Here is a 16,069-nt window from a genome sequence, read left to right on the forward strand (position 1 = left end):
ATGGTAGGCATGCCCCTTACAGACCTCTTAGAAATGGGGTGAGGTCCATGGTAGACAGTTTAAGGTTAAAGTTTTGGGGGTTTGAGGATGTAACAATAGAGTCAGGTATAGCATTCCAGGCATTGACCACTCTGTTGCTGAAGTTGTATTTTCTGCAATCGAGTTTGGAGCCGTTTACTTTGAGTTTGTATCTATTGTTTGCCTGTGTATTATTGCGGTTGAAGCTGAAGTAGTCATTGACAGGTAGGATATTGTAGCAGACAATTTTGTGTACTAAATTTAGGTCACACCGTAGGCGGTGTAGTTCTAGGTTGTCCAGATCCAATATTTCAAGCCTGGTAGTATAAGGTACTCTATTGTGAGCAGAGGAGTAGAGTACTCTTCTTGTGAAATACCTCTGGACTCGCTCAATTGTATTAATGTCTGTTATACAGTGTGGATTCCAGGCAGATGAACTGTATTTGAGAATTGGTCTGGCAAAGGTTTTGTATGCCCTGGTTTGCAGTACAATGTTACTGGAGAAGAAGCTTCGCAAAATTAAGTTAACAACTTGTAATGCTTTTTTGGCAATGCTGTTACAGTGAGCTCTGAGGCTTAGATCTTTTGAAATGAGTACTCCTAGGTCCTTGACAGAGTGAGTGTCGTCTATGAGATCGTATCAGCCCAGTTGTATCCTGGTCTTCTAGCTCGTTCTTCCTTTCTCCCAGTCCATCTTACTTACAGCATCCCTAATCAAGTTTATAGAAAGTGCAGCATGGAGAGTTAACTCTTAGGTATTTCTTTCTTAAGACCGGGCCTCCTCCATATGGGAAGAACCCCAGGGGAGCTGGTTCCATGTTTCCTTCCCCACCAATCATTATGGCTTCTTTTCCAAACCTTTGCATTGACTGTCCACAGGGTTGGGCAGTCCCATGGTTGTTCTTGGAGTGCCTCGTTGAACTCCCCTCCCTTGGATGTGCTAGAGAGGATTCAAGCAGATTTTCTTTGTCTTGTGGGACTTGCAGTTTCATGGAAGGTGCTGGGCTCTGGCACCTCTGCCCTAGAAAGGACACCTCTCAAGCAGGGGTGAAATGCTCCCGGTTCGGACCGGATCGCCCGACCGGAAGACGCCAACCAGAGATAAGTGCAGCAAGACAAGAACAAGTCTATCAACGTTATTTTCCGACAAAGAGCCCAAGAGCCGTTGTTGGTCTTTTAAACCTTATGGGAGGGGCCAATCATCTTTCGGCCCTACTCCCGAGTCATCCTCTTTGCTTTAGCTGCTCTTGCCTTCTGGCAGCTCTCCTCATACGTGCACTAGGAACAGGCTCCTCTTGTTCCTCTGCCTCTCTACTATTAGCCTCTGGAGGCTCCGGAGTCCACACCTCACTCCCCGATGGCCCTAGCCCCATCTCTGCCTCCAACACAGAGCCCTCATCTGGGCCTTCCCCAGCCTCCAGGACTGGCCCATTTTCTTCCTCAGCCTCATCGCTGTCTGACTCTACTGCCAGCTCTGCAGGCTGCTGGTGGACCACAACAGAACTGCAGAAAAAACAGTTACTACCAACTTGCCTTACATTCAGGACCTGTATACTGCACGAGTCAAAAAGAGGGCTGTGAAAATATTTACAGACCCCTCGCATCCTGGACATAAATTGTTTCAACTCCTACCCTCAAAATGACTCTATAGAGCACTGTACACCAAGATAACTAGATACAAAAACAGTTTTTTTCCTGAACGCCATCACTCTGCTAAACAAATATTCCCTCAACACTGTCAAACTATTCACGTTAGGCTGCATTACTATTGCTATTGGTCTTCTCATCGTTCCTGTCTCCCATCTCTTCCCACTTGTGACTGCATGACTGTAACTTTGTTGCTTGTAACCTTGCAATTTATATAGATATTGTTTCCTAGTATGATTTGATTGTTTATTGTACCATATGACTGGGTGTTGTGCCCTGTGATTCTTGACGAGTGTATCTTGTCTTTTTATGTACACTGAGAGCATATGCACCAAAGACAAATTCCTTGTGTGTCCAATCACACTTGGCCAATAAAGAATTATATTTTATTCTAATAGTTAGAGGAGGATGACCTTATTTTATTTTATTTTATTTTATTTTTCATATTTGTATACCGCCCTACTCCCGAGGGACTCAGGGCGGTGAACAGCCATAAATAAATACAAAGACATACAAAAGTTAAAAACTATTAAAAAATATTAAATAATTTAGGATTAGGTTCAAAGATTAAAGCATCCAAATTTAACTAAAAGAGATTTAAAACCCAATTTAAAGCAATTTAAAGGCCAATTTAAAAGGGAGAGTTAGGCCAGACCAGCCTGTTGGAATAAAAACGTTTTTAGGGCGCGGCGGAAGATGCGTAGGTCTTGGATCCTCCGTATCTCCGGGGGGAGCTCGTTCCAGATGGCAGGTGCCCCCACAGAGAAGGCTCTCCTCCTGGGGGCCGCCAGTCGACATTGTTTGGCTGACGGCACCCCGAGGAGCCCCTCTCTATGGGAGCGAACTGGTCGGTGAGAGGCTACTGGTGGCAGGAGGCGGTCTCCTAAGTACCCTGGTCCTGAGCCATGGAGCGCTCTAAAGGTAGTAACCAAAACCTTGAAGCGCACACGGAAGACCACCGGGAGCCAGTGCAGCTCGTGCAGGAGGGGGGTCACATGAGAGCGCCACATTGCTCCCGTCACCACCTGCGCGGCCACATTCTGGACCAGTTGGAGTCTCCGGGTGCTTCTCAAGGGGAGCCCCATGTAGAGAGCATTACAATAATCCAGGCGTGAGGTGACAAGGGCGTGAGTGACCGTGCGTAACAAGTCCCAATCCAGAAAGGGATGCAACTGGCGAATCAGGCGAACCTGATAAAAATCCTCCTGGCCACGGCCGTCATATGTTGTTCTAAAGACAGCTGCGAGTCTAGGAGGACGCCCAAGTTGCGAACCCCATCTGTGGGGGCCAACGACTCGCCTCCAATAGTCAGAGATGGCGCCAACTGACTATATCGGGACGACGGAAACCACAGCCACTCGGTCTTGGATGGGTTGAGTCTGAGTTTGTTCCTCCCCATCCAGATCCGTACGGCCTCCAGGCACCGGGACATCATTGGGGTGGTCTGGGGTGGAGATGTACAGCGTACATTGGGGTGGTCTGGGGTGGAGATGTCATCAGCATACTGATGGTACTTCACCCCAAAACCACGGATGATCTCACCCAGCGGCTTCACATAAATGTTGAATAGAAGGGGCGAGAGGACCGATCCTTGTGGCACCCCACATATAAGGGGCCTCGGGGTCAACCTCTGCCCCCCTGTCAACACAGACTGCGACCGGTCAGAGAGAAAGGAGGAGAACCACTGTAGAACAGTGCCCCCCACCCCCAACCCTTCCAACCGGTGCAGTATGATATCATGATCGATGGTATCAAAAGCCGCTGAGAGGTCTAGTAGGACCAGGACAGAGGAGCAACCCCTGTCCCAAGCCCTCCAGAGATCATCAACCAATGCGACCAATGCTGTCTCAGTGCTGTACCCGGGCCTGAATCCCGACTGGAACGGATCTAGATAATTCGATTCATCCAGGTACTGAGGCAGTTGTCATTCAACCACACTCTCAACAACCTTTGCAACAAAGCAAAGGTTGGAGACAGGACGATAATTTGCTAATACAACTGGACCAGGGAGGGCTTCTTGAGGAGGGGCCTCACCACCGCCTCTTTCAAGACGGTGGGAAAGACACCCTCACTCAAAGAAGCATTTATAATCTCCTGGAGCCAGCCTCGCGTCACCTCCCGGGAGGCCAGTACCAACCAGGATGGACACGGGTCCAATAAACATGTGGTCGCATTTAGTCTGTTCAGTATCCTGTCCACGCTTTCGGGAGTCACAGGATCAAACTCTTCCCAAATAATATTCTCAGGACCTGACCTTGTCATCTCCCCTGGATCAATCCAGTCAGAGTCCAGCCGTTCCCGAATCTGAGCGATTTTGTCATACAGATATTGTACAAAATCCTCAGCTCTACCCTCCAAGGGATCTTCCCGCGCCCCTTGGTGGAGCAGGGAGCGGGTCACCCTAAACAGGGCGGCTGGGCGATTATCTGATGACGCAATAAGAGCAGAAAAGTAGTTACTCTTCTCTACTCTTATTGCCACTAGGTAATTCTTAATTAATTAATTAATTAATTAAGGTTAATTCTTAACCTTGATGGAGATAGCTTTCCCCTTGTTGCTCTGTAACTAAAGTAACAAGGGGAAAAGCAGGAAGTATGATGAAGCACCTCAGATAGACACCTCCCCAATTCAGATGGGTATAAGCAGGAGGGGAGGCACAGCACAATCAGTTCTTCTAGATCAGGGGTGTCAAACTCATGTCATTCCATTGTCACATGATGTATCACAACTTTTCCCCCCTCCACTAAAACAGGGGTGGGTATGGCCATCATGTGACGCATCTGGGCTGCGGGCAGCAAATTTGACACCCCTGTTCTAGATTGTGTTATTAGAACCATTCTCAGTAAAAGTGGTTTGAGATTTCCCAATGGGATTGATTCTTAGTGCGTGGATGACAGTAATTCAGATCTAGCTGTGTTTCAAGCTATGGTTTTCTGTTTAATCTGCTCCAAGCTTACTAGGAATTTAATTGCAATCAACTCTCTCAGTACCAGTCACTGTTAGTCAGGAGAGAGAGAGCACTGCAGTATTGCATTTACATTCTGGTGTAAGCTCTCTGCACCTTCTTAGTAACCTATGAAAACTGAATGCTGAAGTAGGTAGGACTTGAAATGCTTCAGCACAGTTCCTCTTAAGAATTTATAATCCCTGGTCAATAGTCTATAGCAGGGGTCCTCAAACTTTTTGAACAGAGGGCCACTTCACAGTCTCTCAGACTGTTGGGGGGCCGGACTGGGTAGGTGGATGTGGCTAAATGGTCATGTGACTGGGTGGCGTGGCTGGCTGGATGTGGCCAATTTATCAATCCATTTTGCCAATTTAGCAGCCCATTAAATAATACACACAAATTAAATTTTAATTTGTTTTCCTCCTGGGGGTGTGTTATTTGCTTTTGTTTGACTTTTCTTTTTACTAGATCATTTTTTGTTTACGAGTCTAGTGGTCCACTTCAGAAAACTCAGTTTTTCAGCAATTCTTCTCAGCCCCAAGAAGGTTACAATCAGCAAGTCTCTCTCTCTCTCTCATCTCTCTCTCAGGAAAGAAAAGTGTGCTAGAAGAGCAAAGGGGATGGGGAAGAGAAACCTTGCTGAATTCCATTCCATCCCATCCCTATTCCCATTCCATTCCATTTGCATTGTGGCAGTCTCAATCTGCTTTTGGGATATCATTAGTTGTCCCGGAGCTTCCTCCACATGTGTCGAATGCGTGCAACAGATTCGGGCAAGGGATTCCCGCGTCTGGCAGGCAGGTTACAGCCCAGGCAGGCATCACTTGGAGCAGATCTGGCGAGGAAGCCCCAAGGTGGGGGCTCAGCAGTGCTGACCCACTGGCCAGCCAGACAGCCCTTCCTGCCTCCCTTTCCAGGGGTGGAGATGGCCATCCTCCTTTGGGGGGCCGGCAGCCTCACCAGCCACAGCCCTGTAACTGCCAAGCACCAAGTAGGAGAAAGGCGGGCAGCCAAGCGCTGGCAGCAGGAGGGGAAGACAGCAGTGGGGGTGGCTGTTGCGGTGCCCGCTCCCTATCTCACTTGCGTCTTGCTAGCCCTACTTCGTCAACAGGTGTCTGCTGGCTTGTAGAAGCCTCTTTTGGGCCAGCGGCTTGGCCACTTGGAGCGTGCTGGTTTATCCCCACCCCGAGTCTGGAGATGGAGGAAGCCCAAATTAAGAAGCAGAGGCAGAGGGACACCACAGCTGCCCAACGCATGAGTCCCTGCGGTTGCCATTGGACCCAGATGAGGGTGGGGCTGGGAAGCCCCTCTTCTGGGAAGCTGAATCGCGCTCAGCTCCCAGCATTGCATCACTCGCTCAGCCCTCCCACTGTGCAGCTGTGAAAGGGAAGGGAAGGGAAAGGAAGGAAGGAAGGAGGCTCATCCAGAGCAGCTGACACCATTGGCCCCAGGAGCAAAAGGTGGCTGCCTTGTAGGGCAAGAGAGCTACCGGCTGAGGAAAGAGCTCAAAGATTTGCCACCATCGCTCCACCGTGGGGGAAAAAGCCAAAGGGTCCCAACGAGAGGTTGTACCTGCCATGTAATTATGCATCTATTCCAAGAATCGCGCTTAGTGCCATGGTGGCGCTCTCCCCTGAGGGCCCCCCACTCACCATCCCCTCCGCCTCAGGCCCTGCATCCAGCCCAGGACTGGGGGATGCGCCACTTCCATGCAAGTCCAGTCACCGGGAAGAGCGCCGCTCTGGAACTCTGCGTGCTCTCAGGCCTCCTGCCCTTTTCTGCTTTTGCTCTGCTTCACCCAGGATGAATGGAATGCTCGCAGGTACCTGGCACTAAGCGCAACTCTTGGAAGCAATGCGTAATTACGCGGCAGGCACAGCCTCTCCCATTAGGACCCTTCAGCTTTCCCCCCCTCAGCAGAGCAATGGTGGACTGAAGTCCCTGGTAAATCTTCAAGCTCTTTCCTCGGCGAAAGGCATGTTCCTTTATTGGCTGGCAGAGTACTTCTGGGGGTGGGGGAAGGCAAAAACGGGTCCCTTGGAGGACTCCTGGGTCCATTTTTCTCTCCCCTGTCCCCACAAGCACTCTGCCGGCCATAAACAAGATGTGCGAAGGCCTTCCAGGAGCTCCGTGCAGCCCATTTTTCCTTCCCTCATCCCCACAAGCACTCTGCCAGCCATAAATGAGGTGCATAAAGGCCTCCCAGGAGCTCTGCACAGCCTGTTTTTCCTTCCCTCATCCCCACAAGCACTCTGGCGGCCATAAACGAGGTGTGCAAAGGCCTCCCGGGAGTTCCGCGCGGCCTGTTTTTCCTTCCCTTATCCCCAGAAGCACTCTGATGGCCTTACCTTCCAGTTCAAGCCACGGGGCTTGCTAAGGTAAGTCCTGCGCTCGGCTGAAGGGTGGGGGCCAGCAAATGGGTGGGGTGAGGTGGGCGGGGCAGCCTCTGAGTCCCCCGTGGGCTGGATTAATGGCTTGGGTGAGCCGTATCCGTCCCACAGGCCTTAGTTTGAGGACCCCTGGTCTATAGAGACATTTCATGAACAGCTTAACTTCTAAAACTTGTTGGAACTCTTGCAAAAAAACATTGGTCTTTGGTTTCATCCAGCAAGGATTTCCTTACATTCCTAAGCAAGAGTGCTTACCCTAGATCACAAACACACATGAGTTTTGAGTTTCTATTAATAGTAGATCACAGAGGCTGGAGACTATTTTTCCTACTTCACGGCTTGAAAAAGCAAGAACAGTATTCCTCATATATCTGATTATATTTTCCATTGTGGTCCCGATCATTTGTCCTTAATTTGTTTAGTACAGTGGTTCTCAACCTTCCTAATGCCCTTTAATACAGTTCCTCATGTTGTGGTGACCCCCAACCAGGGGTGGGTTCTAACTTTTTTTACTACCGGTTCTGTGGCTGTGGCTTATTTTGTGGGCGTGGCTTGGAGGTCATGTGACTGGGTGGGCGTGGCTAGCAGGTCATGTGACCGGGTGGCCATGGCTATGTGTATAGGGACTATTCAGAGGGCTGAAAAAAGTCATTTCTGACAGGTCCTCGCACTTTTGACTGGTCCTCACACTTATGACCATCCTCACATTTATGCCTGTGCAGCATTCTTAACAACCATGTCACTCATTTCACAACTGCTTCTCTTCAACATGGTGATAAGATAGGGCAAAAAACGTAAAATGTGAGGACAGTCGTAAATTCGAGGACTGGTCAAAAGTACGAGGACCAGTCAAGAATAACTTTTTCAGCCCTCTGAGTAGTCCCTGTGCACAAAAGGACTACCCGGACGGCTGAAAAAAGTGATTTCTGACAGGTCCTCGCACTTTTGATTGGTCTTCACAGTTATGACTGGTCATCCTTTATGCCCATTGTAGCATTCTTAACAACCGTGTCACTCATTTCACAACTGCTTCTCTTCACCATGATGACAAGATAGGGCAAAAACATAAATTGGGAGGACAGTTGTAAGTTCGAGGACTGGTCAAAAGTGTGAGGACCAGTCAGAAATAACTTTTTCAGCCCTCTGAGTAGTCCATATGCATAAAAGGATACAGCAATAGAGAAGGATGAAGGAAGGGAAGGGAAATTAGAGTAGGAGTGAGGGTAAGAGAGGGAGGAAGAGAGGAGGAGAAGGAGAAAGGAAGAGGAAGTAGGGAGAAGGAGGGGGGGAGAGAAAGTAAGAAGGAAAGAAAAGAAAGAGGTGGTAGGTTTGAGGAGAAAGATTGCTGTACAATAAAAAAGTTGAAAGGGAAGAAAGCCAACCCCAAACAAATATAAAGATATTAAGATAAAGAATGAATTGTTAAACTTTAAAAAATAAAAGAGAACAAATAGCAATAAATAGCAATAATTAGAAACACACATACAAACATACAACGTATTTTCTTTGAACAGAGTATTTGGCCGGTTCACAAATTTAAACAGTTGTAGGAGGTTAGCACCCACCCCTTTCCTAGAAGAATGAAATATTAAAAAGGCAGAATATTATATTTCCCTGGATGAGAAATGGAGAAGCATATTTTACAGACATGTAAAATACATGTGATCCTGTCCACCATTAAACCATCTTTCCAAGCAGTCTCCATGTTTCCAGTGACTTTTTCCCCACTTGGAGCAGAACCCAGAAGGATATTTCTTCCAAAACAGTGTTTAGTCATTTCAATTAAATTTACAATTTCTATATTTCCTTTTTACCATATTTATTCCTCATCTATTTTTTAAAAAACCAATATTACCCTTCATCTTCATCTCTAATCTTAATCAAATTCAATTTTTCCCTTCTATTCTATATTATACCCCTTCACATTGTCATCTATTTTTATATTCATCCTCACATTGGTTAATTATGTAATTATGTAATACAGTTGTTTAATACAAATTAAACATTTTAATATAAATCAATTAATTATATAACTATCTTTTTTGTATATTAATCAATATGAACATGAATATGCCAATTATTTCCATGCAATCCAATTTCTTACAAATCAATTAATTATATTTACCAATAATAATAAACCAAATAATTTCCCCCATATATTCCTCCAAACCACAACTTAACCATTTCTGCTTTCAACACAATATACAATTAATAGTATCTCAATTATTACAATTCCCTAGTTAAATAGAGCTTTTTTTCTTTTGTGTTTTAAAATCTTGAACCTCCTCTTTTGCCCTAAATTTCCCATTGTTTGCAGTTTTGCACCTACCTGTTTTGGTGAGGAAAAAGAAAAAGAAATCTCTGTGCCTCATTTTGTCAGGTTGCACCAAAGAGCCTGCTTACTTTCAATTTCTCTTTTTCAGCATAGCTAGGGGAAAAAAAATCTGCTCCAGGAATTTACCTCTTTGCAGCTAGCTAGCAACAGAGCCCTCTGCAAAACAGCTGAGAGTAGGGCAGCTCTTTGAAGTCCTGTGGCAAGAATTTAAAGTTTTTTCCCCTCTAGCCATCAGCTGGGACTCCGGAGGCAGCAATAGATTGGGAGTGGGCGGGGTAAGTGAACGGCCAGCGATCCAACAGAGCAGAGAGTGAGGGTAAGTGAAGACGTGGAGGGGGGGCGAGAGAGGGCTTTGGCAACCCCTGTGAAATGGCCGTTCGACTCCCAAAGGGGTCGCGACCCCCAGGTTGAGAACCGCTGGTTTAGTAGCTTCTGTAGCACATGGCTAATAGCTAAGTTATAGATCAGCATAAAATTGTTCAGCTAAAATTTCATCATTTTTTACTCTGTGTACCTTTTTTTTATTGTTAGTGTTTCTTACATAGCTTTGGTTCTCAGCACAAAAGGCCCAAGGACAGAAAAGGTTTAGAAGAAGACTTTTAGACATATTTTAAAGTCTTTTACATATTGATTTTACAGAAGACAATGTTGAAAAGGCACTACACAATCTAAAACCATCTCTATCTATGGACCTGATGGACTATGTGCATACTTCTTAAAAAAGCTTTCCACTGCAATTGCAGAACCTCTAAGCATAATTTTTGAAAAATCTTTCAGTACCAGTACCTTGCCCTACCAATAGTCACAAACCAGGACTATTGGTAGGGCAACAACAACAAAGCCTAGTTGAAAATTACAGACCAATCTCTTTATGTTGAGTCACCTGCAAAGTCATGGAATCAATCATTAACCAATCTATTACTCTCCACCTAGAGACAAACAATCTACTTTCTAACAAATAATTTGGTTTCAGAAAAAAATTATCCTGTAATCTACAACTACTACATTGCAAAAACAAATGGACTACACATCTCGCCATGATGAAGAAGTGACCAGGAAAACCCCCTGGACTGCTACAATCAGTAGCAGAGCCTACAAGACCATGGGAAGAGATGCAATGGACTTTACAGTGGAGTTACCGAAAAGTGGGGGAAACACGGTGATCTGGACTGTAATAGATTTATTTTCCAAACAGGCACACTTCATACCCTGCAGCGGACTACCCTCAGCCCACCAGATGGTCAAACTGTTCCTGAAACACATCTACTGCCTCCATGGAGTACCAAGAAGAATTATCTCTGACAGAGGGGCTCAGTTCACGGCTAAGTTCTGGAGGGAGTTCCTACGGTCCATTGGGTCATCCCAGGGCCTTAGCTCAGCCTTTCATCGAAGCACCAATGGGGGGGCAGAGAGACTGAATGCTATGGTAGAGCAGTACCTGAGGTGCTACGTGAACTATCAGCAGTCCAATTGGGCGGACCTCCTGACTTTCGCTGAGGTCGCGTATAATAATGCTGTTCACAGTAGCATGGGGCTAACCCCGTTCAAGGTAGTGAGTGGCATGGACTTCGTCCCAATGCCTGAGTACCCAAGGGAACCCTCCTCCTCAGTCAGCTTGACCAATTGGATGGCGACACTGAAAGCAACCTGGGAGAATGTCAAGAAAGCGCTAGCTAAAGCGGCACAAACCTACAAAAACAGGCAGACAAACACCGAGCTCCCCAAAGGCCATTTCAATTGGGGGAGAAGGTTTACCACGCCACAAAATATTTGAGGTTAAAACTCCCTAGCAAGAAATTGGGGCCAAAGTTTATGGGACCATTCCCCATAATAAAGATAATCAACCCGGTCACGGTGCAATTGAAGTTGCCCCGACTGCTAGGGAAGATACACCCGGCATTCCATAGTAGCTTCTTAAAACCCGTGGTCGGATTGACCCTGAGGCCACTACTCTGTGAGCCCCCAGACCCCGTGGTCATACGGGGCCAGACCCATTATGAGGTGCAGCAAATCCTCAATTCGGGGTGGCACAGGAGACAATCCAATATTTAATCAAGTGGAAGGGTTACCCCTTATCAGAGGCATCTTGAGTAAAGAGTTGAAACATCCAGGCTGATCGTCTGATAGCCAAATTTCACGTGGAAAATCCAAACAAGCCAGGTGGGGGGTCACATCCCTAAACTCTACATCTGTACTAAAATTGTTTTGCTTTGCGCAGGTCACCCTCGGAAAGTGAGGGGAGCTGAATGTCAACTTGCAAAGTTTTCAAGTTGCCATGAGCAGGAGGGAGGGAGAACTGATAAGAGCTAATTGATTTCCATAACAGAAGCTACATTCCATACATGCTTTCTCCCGCAATTAAAAGAAGGGTGTTGGATTTCACAGCCAGCCAAAGTGGGTAATTGGAGAATGTGATTTATGACACGGCCAGGGAGGAGGGGAAAGACAGGGTCATAGGGGAACGTAAATCTACGTGGGATTAGTTCTAACTGCATCCGAATATTGCTGAAATGGTGCTCCTAATAAATGACTGTATTTCTTTTGAAGTTTGGCTCATGGCTCATGAATTAATTAGGGCATCTTTCAGAAACTTCACACTTCACTAGTATCGCTTATGATAACTGTAAAACCTGTTCCCTCTAGAGGCCTGGCAGTAGCCCACCTTAGTTTTTTGCAAGGAAATGAAACAAATTTGTTCTTCCACTCTGCCTGAAGGGAGACATTATAATGGCTTTTAATAAATGGATTTTATAGGAATTGTATTAGTAGTTTTGTTGTTGTTTTACTGTAATTGCAGTGCTGTTTTATTGCAATGAGACTTTGTTGAGAGTGGGGCAGCTAGAAAGTCTAGAAATGGTGAGAAGCAAGGAAGGAAAAGAAAGAGAAAGAAAGGAAGCAAGGAAGAACGGATTGGACAAGTCTTCAGGAAACTTAGTTTGCAAAATCTAGGAATTTCACTTTTTAAAAGTGAAGGAAATTAAACAAATAATATTTATGTAAAATATCAGATTGAGAAACGTTCCTTTCCAGCAGTGCCAAAAATGCACACTTCTTTTCCATAAAAATTAGGGTGTTTTTAGCTTGTACTTATGATTTTGTTTATTGTTTTTCATTAAGATTGAAGATTATTTTGTTTTAAAAATAAACAAAATGGACAGGTACAGTATATGTGGTACCTTGCTCAATAGTAGTAACTGTGAGAGGGATCTTGGAGTCTAGTGGACAGCCATTTAAATATGAGCCAGCAGTGTGCAGCAGCTGCCAAAAAACCCAACAGAGTTCTAGGCTGCATAAACAGAGGGATAGACTCAAGATCATGTGAAGTGTTAATAACACTTTATAATGCCTTGGTAAGGCCACACTTGGAATACTGCATTCGGTTTTGGTCGCCACAATGTAAAAAAGATGTTGAGACTCTAGAAAGAGTGCAGAGAAGAGCAACAAAGATGGTTAGGGGACTGGAGGCTAAAACATGAAGAACGGTTGCAGGAACTGGGTATGTTTAGTTTAATGAAAAGGAGGGGAGACATGATAGCAGTGTTCCAATATCTCAGGGGCTGCCAGAAAGAAGAGGGAGCCAAGCTATTCTCCAAAGCACCAGAGGGTAGGACAAGAAGCAATGGGTGGAAACTAATCAAGGAGAGAAGCAACTTAGAACTAAGGAGAAATTTCCTGACAGTTAGAACAATTAATCAGTGGAACAACTGAGAACTTGGGAATGTGGGCATAGGTGTGCATGTGCCTGCCGTAGAGATCCTGAAAAGCTCTAAGAAGAATTGTCAGGTCCAAATAGATTTCAAAAGATTAGAAATGGCGCCGCAGGCGGGGAATTTTGCTTAGCGTTAAAAAATGGGGAAAGAACGGGCGAGGCATTTAAGCACAACACTTTGAGGCTCGTCCAGTACACCTCACAGAGCTGTTGTGTGGCTTGAGCACATTTAGTCTTCAAAGCCCTTTTCAGCAATTGCGTCCCGGGACATTTGCATTTCCAAATGCTTTAGACTGCAGGGAATGAACTCGAGAGGCTGCGCGAAGCCCTCTTTCGGATACCTGGCAGATACCTCCCTGCCGACGTCTTTAATTGCCAAACTTTCGGCGCAGCTTCTTTTTTAAGCACATGCCTCCTGCTCTCTTACTTCCCTTCCTATGAAAGCTGCTGCTTCGGGTGTGGGAAGCAAAGCCGGACAGCGGAGCGCAGAGAAAGCTGGGCCATCCCTCAACCAATCTGAAGCCCGCGCCAAGACGGGGTCGGAGAAGCAAGGCATTCTTCGGGCAGCGCGGAATAGCGTCCCCCCACCAAGCCCAGGTGTGCCCGGACCCTCTTCCGAGGAGAGGGGGTAACGCCGAGCGGAGTCCTCGCTTGGCACGGGGAGGGGGGGCGCCTCTCTCCCGGGCCCGTGCGCGCGCGCGCCCGCCTGCGCGGTCTCTCCTTTTCTCCATCTCCCGTTCTGCCTCTCTCCCTGCATCTTTAGGCTCGGTCCTCGCAGGGGCTCCCGTGTGGCCGGGAAGTGATCCTCTGCTGCCGCCGCCGCTTTCCAACTCAGGTGGAGAGCTCGCATCCTAGCAGCTGACCCCCCCCCGCCTCTCCCTCTCCAGCGGCAGCGGCGCTTCCCAGCCAGTCGCGTACCCCGCCTCCCTTCCTCCCCGCCTGCCCCCGCCTTGCGCTGCTTACTTTGCAGGGCGCAGAGCCCCCAGCCCATGTGCTCGCTCGGCGCTCCCCTGCTGCGGGCCTCGTCTCTAGCCCCGGCCAGCAGGCACGATGTCCAGTGTGTCGCACGATCCCTTCTACTCCTCGCCCTTCGGCCCCTTTTACCGGCGCCATACGCCCTACATGGTGCAGCCTGAGTACCGAATCTACGAGATGAACAAGCGGCTGCAGGCTCGTTCCGAGGTGAGTGCGCGCAGCCAGGCCAGCCGCTGCGCCTTGGACCGGCTCACCTCCCGTCTTTGGCCCGGTGCACTGCAACTCCACGCCGCCTGGAAGACCGGGAGGTGGGCGGGGGGCGCACTTCCCGCCTAGGTTCGCTCTCTTTCTTGGGCACTTGTGCATCGTCGCAAGATTTCAGCGGCGGGGTTGTGGGGTGTTCAGTTGCTTGTCTGCGATCCCCCGCCAACCCACACGCGCTCACCAGTTGCGTGATTTGGAAGGCGACTTGGCCAACTTGCTGCCGGAGGTTGCGGCGGAGGAGCAGAAATGGCCCCGTAAAGGGTGGCCACCCCCCCACCCCCCCACTTCTGTTTTGGAGGATCTGATGTGCGAGGGTATCTTTCCCTCGAGGCTCGCCCAACACGATTCTCCCTGCTGGTCCCCGAGCAGAAACGGGTGTCCTGGATGGTTCTTGTTTTTAGGTCAAGTTGCTCTTGCGCACAGGGCAAGGAAGCCGTTACTCCCAGGGCGGAACTAGTCCTTTCCGGAATTCAATAGCTCAGTTACTTTTCTGTTCCTTTCCAAGTTTTTCTCTTGGAAGTTGAAGTTACATTTTTGAGGCTGGGGAATGGCTGCCTTGCAAAAGGAGGTTTGGTTAGGTTGGCGAAGGCGGGGAAGGGACTCCGAGTTGTCGAACCAGAAGCTGCTTTGCGGGTTAGGAGATCAAGATGTGACCTCCTTTCTGGCTGATGTCTAAGGACAATGGTTTAGATTTCCAGACACTAAACTGGGTTTGTGGGTTTGTTTCCTTTCCAACCGTCGTTGTAGTTTCTGTTTAGATTTGGGGGGTTGGTGTCAGCTTCCACTGAAGTTGAAAGAAAGTTGAGGTCCTGATGGCTTGCAATCGCAAATGCGTGTGCTCTGATAGTCATTCCATTTCCTCAACATTTTGGAAAATCCTGCTTTCCTGAAATATTTGATAATAAGGGAAAGTAATGAAGCCTGGCATAGGTGCTGATTCTTTTCTGCAGATTTTTACTAGCAGTTCCTAGATCCTCCTTCCACTAGTTTAAGCTTGCAAATTAAATTTTGTGAATTTGGCAACTGATATTTTCCATGATTACAAGTTGTTTCTTTTGGAGATCGCTTTCATTTTACACTAAAAAAAGTTTTGAAAATATATTTACAAAGATTGAAGCTTATTAGCTTGAATTGATAAGATTGTAGTCTTATAGTCTGTTTACCTATTGCCGTCACCTGGTGTGCCTGGTTCTTAGGAAGGACAATGCTAAGATATTCTCTGAGTTTTGCAGACTTCTTTAAAACTTTGATGACTTCAAAACTACCTATTTCTGAATTTTTAATTTTTTTTAATTTAATTTAATTTAATTTAATTTATTTTATTTATTTATTTATTATTTATATTTATATTTATATTTATATTTATATACCGCCTTTCTCCCAAAGGACTCAGGGCGGTGAACAGCCAAGATCAAATACATAAATATAAAAATTAAAAACAATTTAAAACCAGATTAAATACTTTGGCCCACAATTAAAAACATCCCATTAAAATCCAATTTAAAATTTAAAACCGTTAAAATTAGGCTAGCCTGGCTTGCTGGAATAACAAAGTCTTCAGGGCATGGCAGAAGGTGCGCAAGTCCGGGATCCTCCGTACCTCCGGGGGCAGCTCATTCCAGAGGGCAGGAGCCCCCACTGAGAAGGCTCTCCCCCGGGGGGGGGGGCTCGCCAGTCGACAGTGTCTGACCGACGGCACCCTGAGGAGCCCCGCCCTGTGGGAGCGTACTGGCCGGTGGGAGGCTGTTGGTAACAGAAGGCGGTCCCGTAAGTACCCAGGTCCT

At 47.0% G+C, this 16,069-nt stretch overlaps 1 protein-coding gene and 1 long non-coding RNA gene across 5 annotated transcripts in view; one reads left to right on the forward strand and one right to left on the reverse strand.

Moving 5' to 3' along the window:
• The window catches only part of LOC148112652 (uncharacterized), a 154,284-nt gene extending 139,578 nt beyond the window's left edge, over positions 1-14,706 (reverse strand). Inside the window, exon 1 of the long non-coding RNA XR_015729233.1 lies at positions 14,010-14,706. This is a non-coding gene — a long non-coding RNA (uncharacterized LOC148112652). The remainder of the gene's footprint in view (positions 1-14,009) is intronic.
• The window catches only part of LDB2 (LIM domain binding 2), a 548,706-nt gene continuing 546,649 nt past the window's right edge, over positions 14,013-16,069 (forward strand). For 3 of the 4 annotated variants that reach the window (XM_034442788.3, XM_034442787.3, XM_034442789.3), the window contains exon 1: positions 14,097-14,228. In XM_034442788.3, coding sequence (XP_034298679.1) covers positions 14,097-14,228 — 132 coding nt within the window. Of the gene's footprint in view, positions 14,229-16,069 lie in introns of all 4 variants that reach the window. The other variant, XM_034442786.3, reaches the window with a different exon arrangement.

This window comes from Pantherophis guttatus, chromosome 8, assembly GCF_059756535.1.
Source record: "Pantherophis guttatus breed Tessera chromosome 8, ASM5975653v1, whole genome shotgun sequence".
In the NCBI taxonomy this organism is placed as follows: domain Eukaryota; kingdom Metazoa; phylum Chordata; class Lepidosauria; order Squamata; family Colubridae; genus Pantherophis; species Pantherophis guttatus.